At 38.0% G+C, this 27376-nt stretch overlaps 1 protein-coding gene and 1 long non-coding RNA gene across 7 annotated transcripts in view; both read right to left on the bottom strand.

Moving 5' to 3' along the window:
• LOC134226414 (REST corepressor) overlaps window positions 1-20792 on the bottom strand; it is a 100941-nt gene extending 80149 nt beyond the window's left edge. For 2 of the 6 annotated variants that reach the window (XM_062707181.1, XM_062707182.1), the window contains exons 1-6: window positions 20635-20790; window positions 14222-14643; window positions 14098-14151; window positions 3572-3706; window positions 3292-3506; window positions 3071-3235 (exon numbers count right to left, since the gene is read on the bottom strand). In XM_062707181.1, the coding sequence (XP_062563165.1) occupies window positions 3071-3235; window positions 3292-3506; window positions 3572-3706; window positions 14098-14151; window positions 14222-14354 (702 nt within the window). In that variant the 5' untranslated portion in view covers window positions 14355-14643; window positions 20635-20790. Of the gene's footprint in view, window positions 1-173; window positions 467-3070; window positions 3236-3291; window positions 3507-3571; window positions 3707-14097; window positions 14152-14221; window positions 14644-19440; window positions 19599-20634 lie in introns of those variants that run through there. The other 4 variants (XM_062707179.1, XM_062707177.1, XM_062707180.1 and 1 more) reach the window with 4 other exon arrangements.
• Window positions 10997-12673, bottom strand: LOC134223738 (uncharacterized). Its single transcript, XR_009982695.1, has 3 exons — window positions 11716-12673; window positions 11427-11656; window positions 10997-11362 (listed from the first exon to the last, which is right to left on the bottom strand). It is a non-coding gene; the product is annotated as an uncharacterized LOC134223738 (long non-coding RNA).
• Window positions 20793-27376: the final 6584 nt, after the last annotated feature.

The raw sequence follows: 27376 nt of genomic DNA, 5'->3' as shown, positions 1-27376 counted from the left end.
TGGATTGGCTTTTGGAACAATGTGTTTGTAGGATATCTAAGAAACACATCACGTGTAAGAATGGAAGATAGTTAAAGATTTAAACTTTAGTGCTTTACGCAGTGCATGATCAAATAATGAAAGCAAAATCAAAGAAAGATTATTGTTAAAAATTAAATAATTTTCTCCAATACCTCCAATGATGGTAACAACTTCCACACAGTTTTCCCTGGGGGGTTGCATTGAGTTCGCTGCACGTAACGCCGCACCCGGAACAGTTAAGACTACTGTTACCGTTGGTGGAGGCTGCGTTCGGAGCAGAGGCTTCAGCTTCGTTTTGACCTGGCTTAGTGGTAGGTTCACCTGAGTCGTTCTGACCAGTGGTCGGGATACCGTTGGAGCTCGGGTTAACCGTAGGATCGCCATTGCCACTACTACCCAGAGCAAAATTGGATGCCGGATTATTGATGTTAGTGCTTGCCGACGGCTACCCATGGTGGTTGATAAGATGCGGAGAGGCGAGGCAGTATGCAAAGGAAAGAAGAAAGTGGAAACATACGTCAGGGATCGCTGCGAACGGGTTATATGGATGATGTCTCTTAACGCTCACGCTCAAGACCTCTCATCTGAAGTGAATGGAAACGCAATGAAGACCAGTGAACCAACTACCCAATTATTTTTCTGATCCTTCCTTCCTAGCCCATTTTCAACCCAGCTCAGTATAAACATAATGCGAATAAAAAAACGATACATGACTACTCTAATTACTAGCTACGTTCAACCAACTACTGGTACCTACCCGATTCTCACAATCGTCATGGTTGTCATCTTTCTGTTCGATGAATTATTTTTACAAAGCGAATAAAACAATCACAGCAACAATGAACAATCGATAAACCATGTGTGTTCATTGAGGCAAAAATATGACCACGTGATCAGATGACATTTCTAACACAAAGAAACAAAGCGACACACATCAGGGTTACTGAATAAAATCAATACTGTCCCAATTGATAATTCTTGTTTGAAAACCCACCAATCATGAAATAAGCCATTTCGTGTAAGGTGGACCAACTTATATGCAATTCAAGGTCCTTTTTATTGGTTTTGTATTTTATCATGGATTTAGCAACACTTAATAGTGTTTGGGTCCGTGACGCAATAATCGATTTGGTAAATATCGAAAAGACATTCCGTGCTGCACACACCGTGTAAGGCAAAAAAACTCACTTTTTTTATGTTTCCATTATTTAAGCAATTTGAGCAATAATGTTGCGGAGTAAGATTCAACATGTCGCTCGAAATCTTTATGGATTTTTCTTTTTTTATCCTTAACTGGAATCAAAAATAATATTCCATTTAATTTCTGATAGCAATTTGCATAGAGGGATTTCAGAAGAAACATGAATGTTACTAATGTCCAACGACGAAGAATTCCATAAAGTAGGTATCTATCGTTTTTTGTGTGTCTATTCTTATAATATCAGTGACGATATTTATATAGGGGAACTGTTTCGATCTCTATCTCACTGAACAAAGAAATACGGCACAAATTTCGTCGTTTCTTTTTGTCAACCGCATGAATTGGTCAAACAATGTTTGTTTATCAAATAAATTAAATAAATTAAGCTCAAATCACCTCAAATCATAAATTAATGCCGATATATATTTTTGGCGTCATTAGAAAATATAGTGTTCCGTTCCCTGGTAGAGGTGAATAACAAACCAACAACAAAATATTAACAATTTTGATGTTAAGTCTATTTGGATTGTATGTTATTCCCCAGAAACCCAGAAAAATATTCCCCAGATTGTCGATGTGCATATGTTGTTCACAGCATTTGGAAGATTTATTGGAAATAAAATGTTTTGGAGGAAACCAATTTCCATTTCCTTGCCTGCATTGCTTAAAAAAATGTCACGTGGTATGCACACATTCTGTTATTACACGATTTACATTTTCTTAATTTTTCACCCATCCTTAATGTTTAACGCATATTAATCACCATGTGATTTTTCTTTGAATTATTTAGGATTTTTTGAAACATGTTGCAAAGATTTGGGTGGCAAAAATACGAGCGAAAAAAAATCATGTAAAAACAGAAACAGTGGATTTCGATAAAAGAAAGGCTAATAACTTTTTTTTATAATAGGCAAATGCATGATTTCAAAGAAGAGGTCATTACCATACCCTCCTTTGTTTTAGTCTGGGCAAATGCATGCCTTTAAAGATGGAGTCATATTTTGCTTTCTTTTCCACCACGATAAGTTTTCGCGGAAAAATCAAATGTGATTATTTTCGAACACAAACCGTGCCCGTGCGTATGAGAATTTTTGACGAGAACCTGACGCTTCCAAAGAGGAAAAATGGATGTAGGCTAAACATTAAAGGAGGTTTGTGTGGAATGTGTCTACTGCTTAAAAAGAACGAGGAGAAGTGTGTCAAAAATGTCATTCTGGAAAATAAATCGTTCTGCGGAATAAAATTCTGGAGTATGACCAATATTAAACTTCGTCATATATTCTTGCATGAATGGTAAAATTTGTTATTCTTCTATTGTTTTCTTTTACCCGGGTTGCGAGAAGAATCGGATCCACATTCTGATTTCATTTACTATTGTTCCCTATTGAGCACAAATATAATCTAAGAAGAATACTCATACATATTTCTGTTGGGAACATTTCAGGATTTGTAAAGAAACGAAACGCATGATCGATAACGTCTATATCAGCGGAATAAGTAGAACGAAAAGGCTTTATTTTTAAAATCCTTCATAATTCTTTTAACGATAGAACAAAATCGTGCTCAAGTTTAATAAAAATTCAAAGCAAAGCAAAACAAGGTAATGAAAATAAAACATGACTTTCGGATAAAATCCTCTAAACGAGTAGTTCACTGTCATCAATTACAGAAAGGAAAAGACTCGACAACGAATTCCGTCTCGGACACACAGTTTTCTCGTACACACACGTGACAATAATACTTAACTAATACCCTATCATCAGTAGCAGCTGCCATCAATGGCATTAAAAGTAGCGAGTGGTAGTAGCGGAACACCCGATGTTAGTCTAACACTATGATCGGACTCACCTTGTCATCGTTGTCCGAGTCCTCGTTACTCCCGTGATCACTCCCGTTCTCCGAGCTGTCGTTCTTCTTCATTTTCTCCTGCCGATCCATGACGCTGGTTCGACTGCGCGTTTTCTTCCATGAGTAGTAGAATTTGACCAGGCTAGCAATCGACTTGTCCGGTAGCTAAATAAGAACACCAATGAAAGTGGTTTGCTATTTTCCAGAATGTTTTAGATTACCATTTGTCGAATTCTGTGAAAGCTTTTGCCGTGGAACTGGAATGCCTGCTCGAACAGAACCTTGTCCTCAACGGTCCACTCGTCCGGGAAGGGGGTGAAGTTAGCAAGATCCAACACCGCCCGCTCAAGATCGTGTTTGTGCCAGAACAGCATCCCCAGTGCTTGCTCGCCGTTGTATCCGTACTTTTCTTTGGCCACCGTTATGTACTCTTCCACTGCAGGGATGAAAAATATATTAGTTTAGGACCATCTGGTCAAATCTTGAAGCAACATTTAGTACGTTTTGGATCTGGAATTTCCTTCGTAGGAGACCACACCAGCAGAGCTCGGTCATTCAGGTTCTCTGGTTTGCGTTCTGGTGCTGGTATCAGTTCTGGGCACACCGCTTGGTAATCACGTCCAACACGAATTTTCTCTGAAATTAAAGAAACAAATTTTGAAGTGCTCGCTGACAATACTTTTAATGGACGTGAAACTGAACAATTACAATTATCAATCAGCAGCTTTGAATCATGCTTAATATATTTAAAATTATATTTTATAGTTTATTTTGTCTACATCATAGACATAGTTTTTCACTGATGGTCTAATTCCCGTCATAGGCGTTAAAACCAATGAAACATTCGGTTATTCGCTATAACTAAACATCAGAACGTCCTTCTGAGCCAACGTTTGGATATAGATGAACTTTTGAAGTATATTTATTTAGATGTTCACTCCTCGCTAGCTTAACATCGAGTGTGCTGACGAAAGCGGATATGTTGTTTTTTAAAACTCTACCGGAAAACGCACTGAACTGAAACTGGGGGTAGGAATTGCGTACTCTCACATTACCAGTACAGGGGTAGACTACTCAAATTATAACTGCTACACTTTGAACAGTGAAGAACTGAAAAATTTACACTGTGACAAAAAAGTGGTTTTGAGCCTATGATGTGGGAATTAGATTGCAGACGAGAATACCTGCCGTAACCCTAGTAGAACATGTATGTTCTTCTGAGCTACCATAATCTTCCCTCCTTTCCCAAGCTATTGATAAACAACCCTAAAAATATGAATTTTACGGATGCCGAGAGCACTGCGAGTAATAAAATCCAAAGACTTGAATTTATGCGCATAACTGCCCACAAATGCATAACAGCCCCATGTAGATAGGAAATCAAGCATACAGAGACTTTATGGACAGAGCAAATAGCGCGAAACTCTGAAAGAGCGGAAAAGAAAGGAAAAAGGTTTTATTTAGAAGAGAAGCGTTGAGGCTACTTATTCCAAAGGCTAGAAGAACGATCTGGACAAACCCGCTTTGGAGGACCCCAAACAAAAAAGGTAAAGTACCACCTAGATCCGAAAGATCGCCCTCAAGATTTATCAATCCGTCCGTCGGAGCAAAACGATCCCAGCAAAAATAAAAACACTCTCAGAAAGGGAACAGCTGGTGCCAGATGGCGATGCATTGCTACTATTAGGGCCAATTTTTTCACCTCCGCTTAGTGCTTAAACCAGGTTTAAGCGTATGGTTAAGCACCGCTTAAGAGTTGAGCGGAGGTGAAGAAAACGGCCTTTAGAGTAGTTGAACAGCGAAACGAGCCGAGAAAACCCAAATTCATAAACCTTATTTACAAATGTTCGGGGTTCTGAAAAATCGCACCGAACGCCAGTTTTCTGTCCAAGCTTTTGTTTAGTCCCTCAACCCCATAACTGAGGTATCCTATAACAAATGTACATTTGAATTGATAAGAAATTATTTCTGTTTTCCTTCTAGGAAAAAAAAATATCACAAGTCAGTGGAAAAGTCGCTTGATGCGGTTTGGCAAAACCCCGACCAAATACGGCTACATTAATAGGGTGCCAATGGAATGTATGGGAAAATTTTGACCACCGATTTTCAACAACGGATAATGCTAAAAAGTTCCATCTCCTCAAAAAAGGTCCGCATGCAAACTTTCAGATCAATCGGACTTCGTCAAAGTTTGACTTTTTTGAAACACGAAAATTTCCCAAGAAATAGGCTACAGAAAAATTTCGAAATCTATTTTTTTAATGCCAAATGTCTTAGAAATGCATGAATCGTCGAGATCTGGTGTCATCTCGAAAGGAATTTTTTTTGGATGTAGGCCGGAACAAATTTTATCATCTTCTTCTGTCTCCACCCCATCAAAATTTCGTTGTTAAATTTAATGTTTTGAGGGGGCTTTTAATTTATAAACGGAAAAGTAATAAAGTTTTATTTATTTATTTTCCACCCCCTTCATTATCAAAAGATCAATGAGACAAAAGAAGAAAAAAATATTTGATCCGGCCAATTGACTTTTTGGGACTTGGAACATTTTTGGGATTTTTTTTTTCGAGATCAATAATTGTTTAAAAGATAACACCACATTTCGAAGTTTCATGCATTTCTAAGACACTTGGCATCAAAAAAAATTTAGATTTTGAAAAAGTTTGTAAATCTCCAAAAGTTCCAAAAGTATTTTTTTTTTAAATCTATAAGAATTAAGAAATGACTGAGTGAGTGAAGTCAATTCCACGAAACCCTGGAATACATTCTTCCTACACAGCTCCAGCTATAACGAGGACGACGTACTTTACAGGAAGCCAAAATAATGTTTATTGATTGATTGAGAAACGAACCATTCTGAACGATAACAGAGGATAAAAGGTCGTTTCACAACAGTGGCATCATCAACGTGCAATGCCCACACGATGGAAGACCCGACGACGCGAAAGAAGCGTACTATGCACAGCTGGAGCAGACTTATGCTGGATTCCCACTGCGGGACGTCAGAATCTCCATCGGTGACATGAACGCTCAGGTAGGCAGGCAAGGAGGAAATGTATAGACAACGGCCAACGATGTATAAACATTGCAGCCTCCACATGGAAATCACCTAATTTAGAAACAGGAAACAAAAGATATTTTAGTTACCAGATAAAGATTGTCGCTTCGGTTTCCTTTGTTATGCTGTCCGAAACATGTGTGGTACCTAACTGTCAAATCGTTCATTGACAACTTCCTTCATTGACATTTAGATCCCCTATCCTCGCCAGCAAAAGATGTTCCGGACAGCGACAATCTTTATCTAGTAACTAAAATATCTTTTCGGGAAACCCAATCGACCACTTTCTAATCGGCACCTACCGCAGTGCGAATATGAAACCAATCACCACCTCGTTGCAGGAGGTCTCCAGTTAGCCTAGGCGTATAGGATTGCCAATTTATTTCGGGTGAGATTCATTCTTGACTCCCTGTTAGTTAGTGCCACGTGCCACAGCCTTATATGTGTAAGGACATAAATGGAAATCTTCTTACGAACGTGCGCGAGGTAATCCAAAGGTGACGGTAGCACTACGAAGTGCACCTGAATGGCAATGTGTCAGACAACGATGGCGGCATGGTGACGAACCTGGGAGCACGCGTTTCCCGGCTCCGGATCTCCAAGAAATCCAGGAGGAGTTTGGCCGTCTGAATAACAACAAACCCCTTGGGGTTGACCAACTACCAGGAAAGCTGTTTAAATACGGTGGTAAGGTACTGGCTTGAGCGCTTCACTGGGTTATTACCAAGGAGTGGATGAAAGGTGTCGTGTGTCCAACCTCCAAGAACGACGGTAAGCTGAATTGTAGCAACTACCGTGCAATCACATTGCTGTATGCCGCCTACAAGATACTCTCCCAAATGGTATGCCGTCGATTAACACCAACAGCAAGGGAGTTAGTGGGGCAGTACCAGGCGGGATGTATGGGCGATCGGGTGAATTACGTAGTTAAAGTTTCAGGGGCATTTTCGATCCCCTTCAAAATGCGCCGAGGGTTACGGAAAGGTGATGGTCTTTCTTGCATGCTATTCAACGTCGCTTTGTGAGGGAGTTATACGAAGGACAGGGATTGACACGAGTGGTACGATTTTTACGAAGTCCGTTCAGCTATTTGGTATTACGGCACGTAACCTTGAGAATATGGAGAAAACCTACATTAGTCTAAAGAGGGAAGCAAAAACGAAGAAAACGATAGGAAGAGACTCTAGAGAGGACAATGTTAGTCATCCACCACGAGTTTGTATCGGTGGTGAAGAAATCGAGGTGGTTGAAGAATTCATGTACTCGAGCTCACTATTGACTTCCGATAACGATACCATCAGAGAAAATGCGGAGATGCATCATAGCCAAGGATGTTATCGATCATTTAGTAGTTTGTCGATATTAACTCATTCCAGAAGGTGAATTTCAAAATGTGTTGTATGGTGGACTTCAAGTACGAAGGTTTTTCTACAAATCTGTCTATTGGTTCGTTGCAAGAATTCCACTAGTAACGGAGTTATAGCTGTAGTTCCAGTAACTTAGACCGAATGATAACAAAATTCCAATCATTTAAGGTACAGTGGGTAAATGGGGTAAGTGAAAAAACTCAAATATTTCACTAATGAAGCACAAAATTATTCAATTTCATTTCACAATCATACAAGGCCATTCAAATCATTGTTTTGCGTGTCAATAAATACGAAGATTTTTCATGTTGGTTTTCATGACACATTCAAAATTATTCCATTGATAAGTTGGTTTTCTCTGTAGTTTTGAATTCCAGCCACAAAAATTTTGATATGAACATCAAAAATTTTGAAAAAATATTTTATGACTGCCTGTTTTTTACCACGGGTGGGGCAAGTGAAAATTTCCCAGCATTGAATGCATTTCTCTATTTTTTCAAACACAAATAATTTCTATTGAATTGAGCGTATATAAAAAAATGATACCAATTAAAACTCATTCGAAGGATTTTGGTAATTGGAGTGACACGTGGTAATACTAAATCAGGAACCGAAAGTGCAAAGCGCGTCGGTGTATAAAATATTCCATGTTTGATAAATAAGTCGTGAAAAAATGGTATTTATAGAGCTTAAATACAAGAATCACTACAATTGCAAATATATCAACAACTATGATTTATTTAGTCGAGATTTAGAAGACTTAGCCATTTGCTAATGTAGACTCTTCTACTGAAATCCTAAGTGGATTGTTAATGAAGCACAACACTGATGATTCCAGGTTTGATTAATATTTCAAAGATAATTTCTCTGCATACACAAAACAACACTATCGCCAAGGCTCATTATCTTACTTTAAACCTGAAACAAAACGAATGTTGGACACAAATGGAGATGAAATTTTAGATTTCAAAAAGTCCAAGTAAAGAAAACAAAAAAAATAAGAGCCCTTTGACTTTCTTGAAGTATCAAAAAGCATCACAACAGAACACAATTATGCTCTATTCAGTATAATTATCGTTTGCATAAAATATATGAACAGAAAATGCGTTCTTATATCGAAAAATCCTCTTCTAAAATTATTTTTTCACTTACCCCACAAGTGGGGCAAGTGAAAAATTCAAACAGACTTTTTGGATTTCTAAATATTTTGTATCCTAAAAATATTTTTCAAAAATCTTGTTCGCAGGCATATAAAGATTGGATAGATTATTTGTTATAACATAAATATGACCAATTTCAATATTATATTCAACTTTTATGACTTGATGAACATTAACTATACGATTTCCTTTACCCATTTGCCCCACTGTACCTTAGTTTAAGCTGCTTTTAGAAATCTCAAAAAGTAGTGGACGTCATATTTGAATAGCCCCTAGAATGGATCCTAGGTCATATAGGTCTAGAGGAAAATGAGGTTGCTTAACGGGAATGGATCAGAAAAAATACCCATTGGTCATGATCCTTTCTGTGAGATTTCAGACAGCTCTGTAACAATTGAGCTAAATAGCTCTGGCCATTCGGTAGATGCTGCCTGGCATACCACAACTGGAGCACGATGCTACGCCACACCTGACGTCAAATACCCAGATGAGCAGCTGAAATAACTCACCTAAATCCCAATCTTGCCCTTCCTGAAATTTCGCAATGTTCTTTGTTCAATGTTCAATGTTCAAGATTTTTTTATGTACAGGTTATCCGACTTGTCAATATCCCCAACTCAGCCATCTTGGATTTTTGTATGGAATTTATACTCGTTTGTTTACGTTTTGCACTGAAAATGTATGTTTCCCCCCCGCGCTGGTTATTCCCATCTACTGACGAAGTCGGATAACCTGTACATAAAAAAAATCTTGGTTCTAACCATGAGTTGCAAGGAGTATCTCGGTCTATGATCCCCTGACAAACTGTTGATAATAATGAAATAGATTGTATATATCATAAAGAGTCTCGGCTCCGTTAAGTGTCATACACGCCTGAGCCTGAACAGTTGAAAATTTCAATTCTTTACAAACCCAATAAAAATTTCTTAACCCTTCAATCCCGTTCATGCATCCCCTACACTGAGAAAAATGTTCATATTGAATTATATTTGTCGCAAACATTTTTTTTTCAATTCGGGGACACAAATATATTTAATTTGGATCCACATAAATTCAATAACTGCATATTAAAGACCTCAAATGAATTTCATTTGATTATAGACTCTATTTGTACTTCACGTGGAGAGTTGTCATGTGCGTGCACTAATGAACATAAAAAGGTTAAATTATTAGTTTTTCGCCAATAAAAATGTGTTGAATTTTTGCAGTGTACATAGCGCGATTTAGCCTTAGTAATTGTGGAGTGAGCGTGATGTATGCATGGGATGGCTCCAGGAGGATGGCTTCAAAACCAGTTACGGGCCTTTTGACCAACCGCTGTCGTCAGTATCGGTTCGAGCGAAAAAAAAAGTCTTCATTAGGGTGATTGAAAGGTGAATCATAGGGGAAAAATAAAAGCTTCTCGCTAGATGCTTACTTTGGTTTTGTTGCTATTGTGATTGAAATGTTTTAATAAAAACCCAGATTAATCCACCTAGCAGTGATGGAGCCTTTCTCGTGAGTTATAGAAACAGTATTTTGACCATAACTTTTGAGCCCATAGTCCGATATAACCAATTTTCAATAGGAAACAATGGGACAGGATTTCGCGTTGAATGCAACTTGCGAGCAAATCGGTTAAGGATAAGTGCCTAAAAAATGAGTGAGAAATTTTCACGCGCTTGTTTTTGATATAAAAAAATGTATTTTGGCCATAACTTCTGAGCCCATAGTCCGATCCGGCCAATTTTCAATAGGTAACAATGAGACAGCACTATGCGTCGAATGCAACTTGTTGCGAGCAAATCGGTAAAGGATAAGTGCCTGAAAAATGAGTGACATTTTTGCATAGTTTTGCGCACACACACACACACATACATACTAGGGTGGTTCAAAAAATCGATTTTGCTCCACAGTGCTCATCTGATTCTTTATCATATTCTGAGTGTCCTCTGAAAATTTGAGCTCATTTGGATTAAAACTGATTTAGCACAAGCGATTTCAAGTTTGCATGCAAATCAGTATGGGGAAATTTATTTTTTCAGTATGCTGTAAATGACGCTTCCGCATTAAGCGCAGGTTAAAAGAAAACCTACATAGCTAAAAGGAATACTCAACAGCTTTCACCCAACGAAAACCGCATGTTGATTGATCGCCCCAGTAATTAGTAATCGATTTTAATACATGTTGCGAATCTTTAGTCATCACGCTCGTTCAGCTGAACTCAAATTTGGGTCAGATTAACTCAAAATCGGAAAACTGGCTCAAGACAAAATTGAGTTAAGGCCACTGAACTCAATTTTGAGTAATGGAGAAAGATATTGATTTTGAGTTACATTTACTCAAAATCATAAAATCAAATTTTTAGAATTTTGAGTTTGTCAAATCTAATAAAAGCAGTCGGGCTCAGTTAAAAGAAGAGAATCAATTCAAAATAAATTATAGAAAAAAATAACATTTATTTCAGCATAGTTAAAGAGGTTATAAACTACAGAGAAAGATTGTCACAGTCGTTACCTCGTTTCGTGGTTTCGTGTCAAGGATATGCGCTCAACATGTTTGTAGAAAAGAACAAAGGAAATCCCAGCGAAAATCGTTTTCTGTAGTACATAACCTCTTTGAGCATAATACATCAACTAGTATACTTATATTAATGAATCTCGGTCCGATTCGTTCGATTTTCATCGTCCGATTCGCATTGATTTTCATGGTTCGTCTGGGAGCTCGCCTGGGGGGAGTGAAAAAATGTCATTACAGACATTCTCTGTTAGTCATAAATATATGATTCTTACCGCGGGCTTGAATGAACCAATGACTATCCGAAACATCGTATCGGGTGCGAGATCACAGACCAATTTCACAAGAGAGGTCATAAAAAACTATTCACGCCGGTACCACCATCTTGGTAGTTGGTTATAGTCTGAAAACTTGGCCGCGATATTTCCTGACGTGGTTTGAGCGTGCGTTTCAATGTCCACATCGTATAATCAGGAACAAATAGGTTGTTTGTTGCTGGATAATGCTGCAACAATAAATGGATGAATAATCTAATATTTTAGACTTTAGTAATGCAAAACTTACTTGAGGAGTTATAGGCGATCGTTGGACTCCTGGAAATTTTCAAGGTGAACTCATATTTGAGTTCAAATACAATTTAGATAAATATGAGTCGAAGCTACTCAAAATAATAATTCTCAATTACTCAGCGTTTGACGTTTCAGTAGAAGATATTATTTTGAGTTATGCTGACCCAAATTTGAGTTCAGCCGGACGAGCGTGATGATCGTTAAACTTCTTTGAGGGCATCACTGAAATGTGCAGTGCAACATAGTAGCCTGAATTTGTGTGTGCTATCTTTCGCGCCACGAGCAGCAATGTTGCCTGTTGAGGAGTTATGCAATTAGCTCCACAAAACCACGGTATAGATTAAATTCGATTACTAACTATTGGAAGGGGGGACCCTTGGGAAAAACGTAGATTTTTCAATAACAACAAAATGCAATGCCCACTTGTCATAAGACGAGTTTGTGCAATCCCATTGAATTCCACCACTTAATTGTATCTTGAGTCAAGATTGTTGACAGATACGTATTTCGACCTCAAAAGTAAGGCCGTCTTCAGTGGTCGAGTCAAGTAAGTGAAGACATTCCACTAAAAAGATCAAAATAATTTTTTTAACAAAATGCAATGTCCAAATGGGCTAATTTTTAATGGCAAACAATGAGACCGCATTCACCGTCAAATAAAACTTGTTGCGAGTAAATTTGGTTATGCTAACTTTCAAAAAAGTGTGTCTACAAGATTTGTACACACACATACACACCCGCACACATACAGACAGACATCACATCAGTTCGTCGAGCTGAGTCGATTGGTATATAACACTATGGGTATCCGGCCTTCATCAAAAGTTGTTTTTTGGAGTAGTCCTAAATAGCCTTTCGGTACAACAGCGTTTGTGTATAAGACACGACCGCTCGACGAAAACTTCGTAAAACGCTTTTACATCTTTTGACAGTTTAATGGCAAAACACTGAAAGGGAAGATCCATAAAGTACTTCACACAAAATTTGGCGATTTTCAACCCCCTCCCCCCTTCGTCACACTTTTTGTATTTAAACCATACAATTTTTGTGTGAGTCGTCACGCTGCTCGGAATCCCCCCCCCCCCCTAAGAACGCAATAATAGGACTGACCTTCAAAATATACTGCAACAATAGGCAACTGCGTCCTAATATTCCGGTATTTTGTTTTTATTGTGATAAAATCAAAACAACTTAAGTTTAGCACAATTGACGTAATATTTACGAAACTAGAGCCAACCAGCATCCTATTCGACTAATGCAATATGAAAAAAGATAGTTAATTTTTAAAGAATTTTTGAAACCAATTTTGTTTCGATGCGGTAAGCCCTCCATAATAGGTCGTTTTACCCTACTCCAGTTATATTAACCAATATTACAAAATCCATGAAATTCGGTAAATGCCGCAACAACTTTTTGGAGGCGAAATTTGTAATTTATTGATGGAACTTATTAATATGAATGCACTGAACCGTTTTGTGTAGTTCACGTTGTACGGTTGTGATTTTTGTAAAAGGACTTGAGGGTACTTAACGTTCAGGCGACTGGAAGCGATTGATCCACGATCAAGTCCAGTGGAGGATAATTAATTTGACGTCATCGAGGAGGAGCTGTAGTTCAGCAAATGAATCATTGGTAATTCAAAATCCAATCCCTTTACCAGAGAGAAATAAAAAAATCCAGATTAATCCACCTAGCGGCGATGATGCGATTCTCGTGTATTGTAAAGGGGTCGTACACTAATAACGTAAGCACTTATGGGAGGAGGGGGGCTGCAATTTTCTTACGTTTCATATAAATAAAAAAAAATTGTGTGGGAAAAATCTTACATGGGGGAGGAGGGGTTGAAAAACTCTTACGTAATTAGTGTACGGCCCCAAAATGTCTCGAAAAAAACAAAAAAGGTCAAAAAAGCACTTTAGGTGAATAGATCGCATTTTTTCTGATAATGTAGATCCATTAATTACGTAACGCAAAAATTGGCCATTTTCAAAGACCCCCTCTCCCACTTATGTCGTACGTTTTGTATGAAACTTCCAAATTTTTCGTATGTATTGTCGCTCTTCAGGAAACTCCTCCTCCCCCTCCAAGCATTACGTAATTTGTGGGTGTTCCCTTATGCAATTTACGAATGCACCCCAAAATATCAGTTGAAGTCGGGATGCCAATTACCAACAGTCAAAGAACTTAAATTCAGAGGTCAACTCCATCAACTGGGTCCTGGATCACGTTATTCTGTTTTTAGCCTTCCTAACATTTTTCATGAAACCTAGGTAATGCGGAGAACATCGTGTTGGAAGTTGGACACTTTTTTTGCGACGTTGCTATTGCGGCACATCCTATTAATTCGAAGAATCTAGCGCAATGGACTACACCTTACCTTCGTATTCACTCTTCTTTTTCGTTTCCTTGGAGGAATTTCCATTTTTCCTTGCTGCGAACAAGAGAGAGAAACAGGGATTAGCTGAAAAGCTGGGTCATAATCCCACGGCCACTACACTCACAGTTTTCGTCATCTGAGCTGGACTCTGTGATTCCACCGGCGGCCAGCAGTGCCGAGTGGCCATTGGGACTGGGCCCCCGTGATCTCCGCCCGTTTCGGACGACGTTCTCAGTGGTTCGGTCGGCCAGCACCATTTTTGACTTTTTCGCCTCCAATTTGAGCGATTCAGGAGGAGCTTTCCAGGAAGCTCACTCTCTTTGTATATCAGTCGTGATTCCGAGGTGAAGAAGACCGATCGTGGGTCTGCGGTTTGTTTGGGGAACCAGCCGTGACACTATTTCGGATGCTCCGTGGACAAAACGACCCTTACTCTGCAGCAACTGCAACACCACAGAGCGAGAGAAAACGGCAGGCAAACAGCAACGGATGACACTGTTCCCTAGCGGCACTTTTTCGGCGACCGTACAATGTGCATAGGGATGTCTAAAAATACAAAATAAACAGAAATAAAAAAAAAACTTTGGTTAACGCATGCAGAAATGTTATGTTTAATGAAGAAAAAGAAATTCACGGGAAAACTCCAAATGAATTTTTTGTAACTCTTCGCAAAAAGTTTAAAGACAATTAAACTATATTTTAAATTACAAGTAAAATTGAATTTCTGACTGTCTAGCCCTTTAGACTCGGAAACTTACTGAATCAGTCGGCGTGAAAACTTGTATCGCTTTGAGATTCCTCCCCCTCTGAAAAGGAGGGCTCCCATACTAATGAGACACAAAGTTTTACCTTACTTAAGAACTAATCGAACAAATTATTCCAAATTTGGCATGTGCAAATTTTTGAAAACAAAAGTTTCCATGGCGGTTCGAGACCCTTCCCCTCTCTGAAAGGGGCTCTCATACAAATAAAACACAAATCTCTGCATAACTCGAGATCTAATCAAACAAATGGAATTAAATTTTGTATGTGGAGGTTTTTGAAGACGAGAGAAAATGTTTCTATGGTGGGTTGAGACTGCTCCCCCTCTATAAATGTTTGTGATAACTAGGTAATTAAGACGAAGTTCGATGAGTCAGCCAGAACAGAATAAAATTTATCCAAAATGTATTTATCCAACCTTCCAAACTAAACCTACTATAATAAACGAACGTCGCGCTGTATTTATACTAATATTATCGGTTATTTTTGTGCAGTAGCCCTAATCATATTTTATCAAGAAGTAGCGATTACAGAAATTTCGGTAAATTTTGGATGTTTGGAAAAAAATGGGAAAAATGCTTTTGAAATTTAAATTTCATAATGATTTTTTGAAAGACCACAGCCAAACAAATCAAAAGCTATACTGGACTCCATATACAGATGTGCTCGACTTGCGGTTAGCGGCAGTATAGTTTACTATGACATAATGACGACCATGTTTAGTTTCTTAACCCGCGTTCAGATCCCACATTATAAAAAAAATATCAATTATCAAACAATTTCCGGTCGATTTAACCATAACTACTCAACATTAACACCAAACGTCAATATATAACATGCAGTCCTTAAAATATACTCAAACCAGTTGAAAACCGGAATTGGGGGCTAGCGAAGTTGTATTTTTCTCACAATCCGTACGTTAAACCTAACTTCGGAAGTGGTGCGCTTTTTTTTCATATCGCGAAGCGCTATTGAGCACACCACTTCCGAAGTTAGGTTTAACGTACGGTTTGTGAGAAAAATCCAACTTCGCTAGCCCCCAATTACGGTTTTCAACTGGATTGAGTATATGTATATGTTATTACCAGTATGTTCAAATATATATATATAAAATATATACAGAACGTCGGGCAAAAATTTTGTTCACCATTTTTTATGGTGACATAACTTAACAACACATACGATAATCTGTTGGTTGCACCTTATTTAAAATTAAGGAAATTGGGTTGTTTAGCAAAGATAAATATGAGGTTTTCTTCAGTTCAACGTAAAGAGCATGCTTTTCTTTTATTTACATTTTTGTATAGCAAACATTAAGCCATTTCAAGCGATAGAATGACACTAACATTCATACACTAATAAAATTGCAATCATAAAATTTATTTGACATAAAACTATATTTTTTATTAGATGTGATGAACATCCCTTTTATGCGTTCAACAATATGCACCATCTATACACCCCTTATACTTTATAGGGTAGAATATAACACATAAAAGTGCTCCTCATATTCTATATGTAGGCGCAAACATAAACATTATTAATTTAGATTTAATAGTAAAATAATATGTGGTTTCACATATAATCGCTACGGTTCACAGTGGGACCAATTCCAAAAAAGACGGTCAAAAATGTTAGAAATGAATAAAATGGTCTAGCAGGCCACATATTATGATATTTAATTGACATCACCGACCCGTAAGCTAGAGATCCACTACCGGAACGAGAGGTGGAGCACCAGTCGTCGCAAGCACGCTAACGTTCTCAAAGACAACGTGCTTGCACCAAGTGGTGCCTCATAAAATATCTATGGCTGGGGCCAGTGTAGAGTTCTATTTCTATGAGCACTTTCACAGGTATTAACTGCTACCTTTAACTACCAATTTCTGCCGCCTCACTGCAGTGCTAACGGAAAAATGAATTCCATTATTAGAAATTGTAAACATATAGAATGGATTTTGTTTCGTCCCTACACAAACTAAAGCTGTAGAGGCGCAAATCGTTTCTTGATATTAAGGTTCATGTGAAAAACTCATGATCTTTTTACAGAGTAAGTATGGAAAATTAGACGTAGGGGTCAAATAAAATTCTCTCCCTGTATTGCGACTAAACATGACATGACTTGATAGTTTATCCTACTTCCTTTAACAATATTTTCAAAATTTTAGAGCGCAAGTGCCTGTAAAAACTCATGATCACGTCGAATTTCCTTAATTAAAGTATGTGTAGGACGAGAACAAATTGTACTAGGGGGCCGTACACATATTACGTATGCCCTTATGGGGGAGAGGGATCTGCCGTTTTACCTATAAATAAAAATTATTTATATGTAAGAAATCTTACATGAAGGGAGGGATGTTGAAAAAACCAGAAATAACGCTTACGTAATAAGTGTACGACCCCTAGACAATTTTCAGCTGATGTCGCACCATTGTATTGGAGCAAATGAGAAGTAGAAGGAGAAGAGAAAACATATTGTGCGTCGATTTTTATCAAAATTGATTGGCAAGACCGAAACGACCACTGTCAGTAAAACCGAAATAACTGAGCAGGCGGAGGGTGGCGGAACCTAATTTCAGCAGGATTGGATTCCTGACAAAAAAATGAAGCTACAGTGTGAATTTCATTGATGGGTACCGATGGGTACCTTCTTGAATTTCACAATGAATACAGCAAGAAGATAATACAATAATAATTGTATACATAATAAAGACCGAGTACTTTCCGCACGATCAAAAATAATTTACGAACGTATATGCGTGTCTTTATTAGTTTTTGGACTACACTTTGTGATGGTGCCAAATATAATAGGTATGGGTGATGTATCCGTTGTGTCCAACATAATGAAGCAGTAAAATAAATGTTACAAGATTTAACAGAACTAAAAATCGACAACATGCTCTAATTGTATTGACTGTAAAGGTAAGATCCACCCGAATAAAATGACTCAAAACCATGTTTACATCATCGTCAAGTATTCTACTAACAACCCATGACTCAAGTTATCAATTTGGATCATTTTGAAAAAATGGTTTTTGACCGTCTTTTTGAAGATTGGTCCTTCTGTGCGGTTGCCGCGTGGTTGCTGTGCCAAATCCAATAATGTGGCCGCAGAGACGGAACTCCTCGAGCATCTTAAGCTGATGAGTTGAATAATACTTTTGGTATTATCGTCGCTTTGAAGGCGAAATGGTAAGCAATTCAATTACTTTTATTTTCCGATTTTGTTTTTAATTCATTAATTTACTATCATGCAATATTTCAGAACGATGGACCGAAAGAAAGATAAACTTCCATTTCTATCAATTTCTTCATAACCTGCACTGGATGGTGCATCTTCCTCCATGGAGACGGAATGTGATAGGGCCAGGGATAGGGCTACATAAACATTTGATTGCACTCGAATCTAGAAGAGCAAGAGCCGAAAAACAGGTCCTGAAACAAGACAGCAGCATCAATACGGTCAACCGCAGACTCGGAGATCCGGATGATGAACGATTCTTCGCGGAAACTACCGGCCATCGGGACAATCCACGCAGAAAAAAGAGGAGCAATCGTGAAGAGGGGCTGATTTTCGGAAGTGACCATAATATGTTCGGAGTTGTGTACAAATGCCTAACAAGAATTTGGCAATTCTTAGCTCTAAGAACATACAACCCGCAGCTGCAAATCGGAGACATGGTGGAATTATGGGCTTCATGAGGAAATTCATTGCGATGGCCAACATATTTTTGCTCTAACAAAAATCAATCCCATTATCTGTTTTCTCTTAATAAATGTATAATAACAAAAATTACCTTTATTTTTTAATGAAAGAAATACCATTATAACTCATAAACCACAAACATAATTTCTATTTTGCGTCGTCAAATAAATGTCATTAATCTCACACATAAATTTTATTCTGCACAACAATATAGATTTTATTTGTTGGAAGCCTAATAACTTTAATAAGTCCGAACATACGTTTTATTTGGAAATTCTAATTGCAAAAATTTATGTAGTTTCACACATAACGTATATGCGGAAATTTTCCTCGGTGTAGAATGACAGTTGGCCCACGCAGCATGAGAACAATTTTTTAGTCACATATAAATTCAAAATGCAAATTAAAAATAGTTCCGGGGCTCCAAAAATTCTGAAAAATTGGGGTTAAGCTCAGTTTTTTATGCAGATTTAGAATATGTAAAAACATATATACCCCTAAACAATCCATTTTGTATACATTTTTATTTGGACTGACTCGTGCACTCGCCAGTATATGTAAAGACGAGCATCCCTAGTCTTATTACTAACGAAGCACCGTTTACAATGCTAAAACTACGTCTGACTGACTTTCCTTTGATCACGAAATTCAAAATTTACCAAATTTACGTACCTACCTATTCGAAAATCAGGGAAATAAAACTTTTGATAATTTCTTTGAAAAGACCAAAAAATCCTGTAGAAGATATACATGCAAAGAAATACGAGCACATGACACATTGTAACTTTAGCATAAAATAGATCAACAACCGCAACTAATCGTATTTCACAATATATATATTGTAAATATAAAGTTGTGCATAATGATTCACTCACCAAGACAATTATTAACAATAAAATAAGTTCAAACGTTGTATTTCTGCTAATTTTACACAAACTGGTACCAAAATTGAGTTTATGAATCCGGCCGGAAAAGTTGTTCTCGTACGTGACTTCCGAGTGATTGCAATGTTACTGATCACAAACTCCCATCCCAACGCCTACTGGCTGTGTCCGCGGGTAGCAAGTAAATAATGTTGATAATCCAGTGCTGCCAAATTTAGTTCAGTTAATGATTAATATTAAAGTCAAGTTAAACATATGTTATTAACATTCTCGGTAAACTTTTGGTTCAGGCAATTCAAAACAATTATAATTATTGAATGGATTTGTTCCGTCCATTAAAAATAAACAAATCAAGCAAAATAAATAGGGCGGTATAAAAAGATTGCGTCTACAAACAAATAAAAGGCATCCTACTTAAAAAGTGTTTTAACTCCGAGGGAAGTTTTCACTTCAGAGTTTAGACTGAAACAATCGAATCTGCTTACCCTGGAAGTACGGTAGCCACAAAATGGTATCCTCTAGCCTTCACTTTTGGGTGCACCCGTACCAAACATTGTATAGGGTTGGGCGCCAATGCCCATCTAACACTATTGCAAAAAAATGTTTAACTTATTCGCTTTTATATAAAACGAATTCAATCGATTTGCGAGCCGAAACAAAATGTGCCCGTAATTTGGGGAACAATGCCATCTTTTTTCTTCAACGAGCATTAACAAAAATAAATTGGCATCGAATGACGCAGGACAAAAAGGACTTTTTCGCCTTCAAAATTGTGTTTCTTATTTTTATAATTACGTGTAAAAAACATCAATATCAACATTAACTACAGCGATGTTTGGTTATTTGTTTCACACAATTTACTATCGTTGGGTTTGATCACGATATGCAGAGCAGCAGAGCTATGTGCGTGAAACATGTATGTATGTACTATAAATCGTTTTCTAGTAAACTCTGGTTAACAAATAATGGTGATTTACATATTCAGTGCACTATAGTTGTTTCAGAATACGAATAACACTCTTGATCCTATTTTTTGAAAACCGGACATAAAATGGTACGTAACCCTAAGCTCAAAGCGGTCGACGAAGATTTTTGGTTTTACATGACCCGCACCCGCATGTTCACAAAAATGTTGACTTTTTATGTAAATATTTGCATTTAACTTCATTCTAAATAGATACTTACCAATTTCCTTTTATCCGCTCTAGCAGCGAAAATTTAGAAATATAATCTAAATTTACGACAAAGCAGGCAATCGATCGAAGGACGAAAGGAAAACAAAACTTTTTGACGACCGGACCGATGGACAGACGAAAAACGAGAACGCGGTTTCAGAAGGCTAACGCCGCGACGCCCGTTGATGACGATGATGATGATGAGCTAGCATTACATTAGAAAAGAACCTGAGTGCAAACAATGCAACAAAAACTTTCAGACCTTTTCCGTCAAATTTTGTTATTCGCTCAATCGATTCTTTGGCTTATTTAAGGTCAACTTTCCCAAAGAATATTGAGTAGGCAGCGCTATTGGTTTTAATAATACGTGTTTACTGGTTAACGGGTCCCGCTCGGAAAGATCTTCTAGACTTCTACCGTGATATCTCTGAGAAAAAAAATGAGTCTCCTAGATATTTTTCTTCGATGTCGAGAACCTGTCAGACCTCAAATCCGCCTCAAATGCAACAACCGTTTAAACCGGTGTCTACCTCAAAGTTTAGACGAGTAGACCGTTTGAACCGGAAGGGATTTGACAGTTATGCTCATAGAAAGCTCATAGATATCTCCTAGATATGGGTACCACAATTCTGCTAGATTTTTCTTAGACATTGTGGAGATAAGGGTACCTAATGTCATTCTTCTTCTTATTTATTGTGTTTACATTGTGTGACTTCTGGAAGATGTTATTGCGCGTAAAAAAATATGAAAAAATATTTTATTTTTTTATATAGTAGAGTAGAGTGGGGCAAGAGTGCGTGTGGGGTAAGAGTACGTTTTCGATTTTTCGAAGTAATAAAAAAAGATAAACTAGCAGCACTGCATCAGTTTGACAGGTATTCTGGCCAACTATTATCATGTGTAATTGTAAACGATTTGAATTAACAACAAGGGAGATATGGAGTTAGATAACTTTTTGGTCATTTCGCTAAAAATAATTGGATTTCCGCAACTAGTATTTCATTACCATATATACGTTCAATTAGGTGAACATTATACCATTTCGAGAACCTATTGTATAGAGTACTTTATGGTACAGAACACCAATCCGGTTGGTTTTCCAAGAAGTCAAAACCATTACTTGAATCATTTTTGGGACTGTGGGGTAAAAGTACGCAGGAACCGGTGGGGCAAGAGCAGGAACTAATAACCGGGACGCGACACTAGGATTTTTTCGGTGTTGCGCTTGAAATCTCCACCGATGTGTAGAGTTCTAGGTATACAACTGAAAAGACACTATACAACGCTGTCAGTTATCATCTGTTTTTCGCTTATTTATCGCACCGTGTACAACTGACAGCATCGATATTTTTTGTTTTTAATGAGATCATGTCAAAAATCCAGTGCAGTAAAGTAAATATTTTTCCTTCGCTGAAATGCCGTAAAAGTAAATTAAATTAGTTTAGTTATTAATAATTATTGTTATTATTGAAATTTTATCGTATCATATAGCCATGTGGGGAAATAACTCCTCGGAAAACCTGATTGTTCATGACTCGATTATGGGTATTGAACACAATCATGCCTACGCAGGTTCGTTCTGTTTACAATAAATTATCCAGAATGTTGAAAAAATAATGATTATCCACTTTCCAGGGATGATTCGACAATCGACTCTGACGGGGGTCCAAACAAGCAGTGCACAGAAGTTATCCACAGTGCATCTGGATTCTTGAAGATGGAACAAAGGAACAGAACAGCTATGATTCCATCTTCTTTTTCTTCTATGGCTATATTCCAACTGAGACTTGGCCTGCTTGCCAATTTATCTGACGTCGATCGCAGGCCATCCGCTGGAAAAAAAAAACCTGCCGCCTAATTGTGGCAAAAAGATTCGTCTGAAGTATTTATGTACAAAGAAGCTTTATCCATTCCGCTTGATGTATAGCTGCATGTTTCCAACAAATCAAGCAGTCTATGGAGGAGTCCTACGCAATCTGATGGATCCACCATATTCGCTGCACACCGTACTTTCTTGTACCCGTCGGATCGCTATTTGTACGACGGATGCCACATTTAGTCACTCGACAGCATAGCCAATCTTCAGGTAGCACTGGCTGCTACCAGTATAGAAACATCTACTCCTGTAAATGTCGGCAGCGGCATGAATTATCTACCTGTATATCCATTCACGCCAATAACATGACCGCCGGAAGTGTGAGTGCAAGCGTAACAACTGGGGGCAATACCGCATGTGGAAGTTTTCTAACGGAGTCTAACCACCACACCATAGCGTACGCTGCAGAACCAACTTTCGGCAATAACGGACACGGCCTCGTTCCTCGTCTCAACTTCGACGTCTTTCCAAACCAAAACCATAGAAGCCTTCGGGAACTCCGTTACGCTGGACACTGTCATAGCCGGGACACCAACACGAGTCTAAAATCGAAGTCAAATACAACTCACGGAGGTATGGTACCCACGAATATTCCACCTGCTGCGAATGGTCTCGGCTCTGGAACAGTGTATACGGTATCTGTCCGGAGGTGGAGTTTGAAACAAACACGGGCAATGCGTGTTTCGTTTTAGTACTATTAAAACAGCATTTCGTTGGTCTATGTCAAGCGGAACATCAATGATTTGGCTATAGCTTTGTACGGAAGCCAGATTGCCATTGCATTGTGGAGAACCAGGTGGGTTACAATTCGGTGCAAGAATCGGCGGTGAACATTTGCAGCGTTGGAGTACATGGAACAGGAATGGCAAGAAGATAAGGAAGGGCAATAATGCGGCGCAGTACACGTACAAAATTATCACCTATTTTCATGCACTTGTCCATACCCGATTTGTCCGCAACAAATTGCATTCAATGGCGAAACTTGTTATGAATATACATGAATATGTATTATGGAATATATTTACCTATCAGTGCTATTTTTATCTTTCTCATATATTTTTTCATATGTAAAACATGTGAAAGGTATCAATAGCGATAAGTGTATTTATTAGGCGTTTTCTTATGTATATTAGTCCAATCAGTTGAATTATTTGCTTTCATAGTATTTATCAACCACTACAAATTGAACGTGATTTGTTTAATTGTATTATAATGGTCACCTGTGGTGCAAAATCACCGGAAAAAGGAACAATTTATGCAAGTAAGAAATGATTTTATGAATGCAAAAATTAACTTCTCGTGAAACCTAAAATGACAGCTCCAGCGTAAACTGTGTGAGTGTAAGTATTACACAAATTATAACATAGTAGTAGAGTGAACATTAAACTGTATTTTGCACAATGTTATGGTGTGGTAAAAACTGTAAAGTCTGTACAATTGAAATTTTTCGAGTCGATTTTACACTTACTCCTTTTTCCACTCCCCCAGTGTACCTTAAGTCAAATAAGAGAATAAGGACAAATCAGCCAATCAAGACCAATAAGACCACCTAGCCAATAAGCCAAATAAGACAAACAAGACAATTGAGACAAATAAGACAAACGGGATTATAAGGACAATTCAGCCAATAAAGACAAATAAAACAAACAAGACAATTAAGCCAAAGAAGACAAATAAGACAAAACGTGACAAGTAAGACAACCAAGACAATTAAGCCAATGCAATGAAGACAATTAAGTTATTTAACTTAATTAACTCAATTGATTTGGCAAGACAAATAAGGCTACACAGACAACTCAGCCAAATAAGACAAACAAGACAATTGAGACAAATAAGACAAACAAGACAATCAAAACAAATAAGCCAAATAAGACAAACGAGACCATTAAGCCAAAGAAGACAATCAAGCCAAATAAGACAAACAAGACAATTAATACAAATAAGACAAACGAGACAATGAGGACAATTCATCCAATGAAGCCAAATAGGACAAATACAACAAACGTGACAATGAGGACAATGTAATCCGGCTCATTACTAAGCGGTAAACAGTTCCACTTGAAGAAAATAAAAAAAATAAATCGATGAATTGAAAAATGATTGAAAGTATTACAGATTGAAGAGAACTAAGGAAGAAAACTTTAATGTAATTGTATTTTATTGTTGTTTATTGTCAACAGGTGAAATGGTCACCCCAACGAATGTTAGCTTAAAACTAAATAGGGTATATGTCCCATGTCCATCTCAACTCCTATGTTCGTCTCATTTTGCGACCGTCCAACTTGTTTCCAACAAATCAAGCTGTCCACGGAGGAGTCCTACGCAATATGATGGGTCCACCTTAATCGCTGCACACCGCGCTTTCTTGTACCCGTCGGATCGTTATTTGTGCTTATTCTGCGTCCTATAGGTACTATCATAGTACTATCATAATGGTGTCGTCATAAACGTCAGCAACCATTTGAATTTTCCGGTCGTACTAAAGCTGGCCTTCTGGAACAACGCCATTTAAACGAAAGTAGCATCATGAAGTCTTTTTTCATCGAAACAGGAATTACTCTACGACGAAGTTCAAACAAATTCGGCTCCCTCAACATATTACTAGAACTACGCAACTACCGGACCTGGAAGGGGCACGAAAGCGATGCAGTACGGAGGAGAAATAGCTATATGTATGGTCGAGACGATGACATCGTTGATAATTTATATCATTAATGACCACATTATATTGCCGCGTAACTTTAAGGGTCATGAACATCCCTGGTGAGTGAAACGGACCCTCAGCTAACGCCAAATTGTTGTACAGTCTTTCATCTGAATGTAGACCGCCATGAACATATACTGCCCACCAGGGATGTTATCGATGCAACCAACAAAACTAATCAACTAACCAGCCGACCAACCAATCAAGCAACCAAATATCCAACCACTCAAGCAAGCTACCAATCAACCAAGCAATCAATCAACCATTCAAGCATTGTTATCAAACAACCAACAGACCAAGCAAATAACCAATCAGTTAAGCAACCAACCAACAATCAGCCAATCAATCAACAATGAAGCAACCAACGAACCAACTAACCCAGCAATCAATCATTCAAGCAAGCTACCAATCAATCAAATACTTAACCAATTAAGCAAGCCATCAACAATCAAGCAACCAATCATTCTACCAACTAACAAATCAAGCAGCAATCAATCAACCAAATAACTAACCAATCAAACGACTAATCATTCAAGCAAGCTACCAATCAAGCAACCAACCAATCAGCCATACAAGCAATCAACAAAACAACTAATCAGCCAGTCAAGCAACTCATCAACTAAATAACCAACCAATCCAGCAACCAACCAATCAAGTAAGCTACCAATCAATCAACCAACTAATCAATCAATCAAGCAACCAACCAATCAGCCAGCAACCAATTAACAAAATAACCAACCATTCAACAGTTCTACCAACTAACGAATCAAGCAGCAACCAACCAACCAATCAACCAAATAACCAACCAAATCACCATTCTATCAACTAACAAATCAAGCAACCAACCAATAATCATGCAAACAAAAAACTAATCAACCAATAAAGCAACCAACAAAACAACTGCTCAACAGTCGACCAACTAATCAAGCAACCAATTAATCAATCAGTCAAGCAACCTACCAACCAATAATCAAGCAACCAAGCAACTTATCAACTAATCAATCAACCAAGCTACCAATCAGTCAATCAAGCAACCAACAATGCAACATAACAACTATCCAGCCGATCAACCAATCAAGAAACCCATCAATAAACCAGTCAAACAACCAATCAACTAAATAACCAACCAATCAAGCAACCAACCAACCAAACAACTAAATAACCAACCAATCAACTATCCAACCAATCAAGCAACCAATCAATTAAATAACCAACCAATCAAACAAGCTACCTATCAACCAACCAACTAATCAACCAATCAATAAACAGTTCTGCCAACTAACAAATCAAGCAGCAACCAACCAAATAACCAACCGATCAATGAACCAACTAATTAACCATTCTATCAACTAACAAATCAAGCAACCAACCAATAATCATGCAAACAAAAAACTAATCAACCAATAGGGGCTGTCCATATACCACGTGGACAGTTTTGGGGGGGAGGAGGTGTATGGCGAATGTCCACGGTTCATACAATTTTTTGAGAATTTATATGAGCAGTTGTCCATGCTGGGGGAGGGGGGTCTATTAAACTGACCAAAACCTGTCCACGTGGTATATGGACAGCCCCATAAAGCAACCAACAAAACAACTGCTCTACTAACCAGTCGACCAACCAATCAAGCAAGCTACCTATCGACCAACCAACTAATCAACCAAACAAGCAACCAACTAAAAATTAAGCAACCAACCAACTAATCAACCAATCAAGCAACCAACCAATCAACAGTTCTACCAACTAATAAATCAAGCAGCAACCAACCAATCAATCAACTAATCAACCAACCATTCAAGCAACCAACAAAACAACTAATCAGCCGACCAACCATTCAATCAACCAGTAAGGCAACCAATAACCAACCAATTAAGCTACCAACCAACTAATCCAGCAATCAGCCATTCAAGCAAGTTACCAATCAACCAAGCAATCAAGCAACCAACCAAGCAACCAATCAAAACAACATCAACTAACCAGGCGGCCAACCAATCAAGCAGCCAACAAATAATCAAGCAACCAACTAATCAACCAATCAAGCAACCAACAAAACAACATATGAACCAACTAGCCGACCAAACAATCAAGCAACCTGTCAAGCAAACAATGAGCCAAACAATCTGATTGGTTGGTTCGATTGGCGATGCAATCAACCATTCTACCAACTAACAAAT

This window comes from Armigeres subalbatus, chromosome 3 (assembly GCF_024139115.2).
Source record: "Armigeres subalbatus isolate Guangzhou_Male chromosome 3, GZ_Asu_2, whole genome shotgun sequence".
Taxonomy (NCBI): domain Eukaryota; kingdom Metazoa; phylum Arthropoda; class Insecta; order Diptera; family Culicidae; genus Armigeres; species Armigeres subalbatus.
This window is presented reverse-complemented; position numbering and strand designations above follow the sequence as displayed.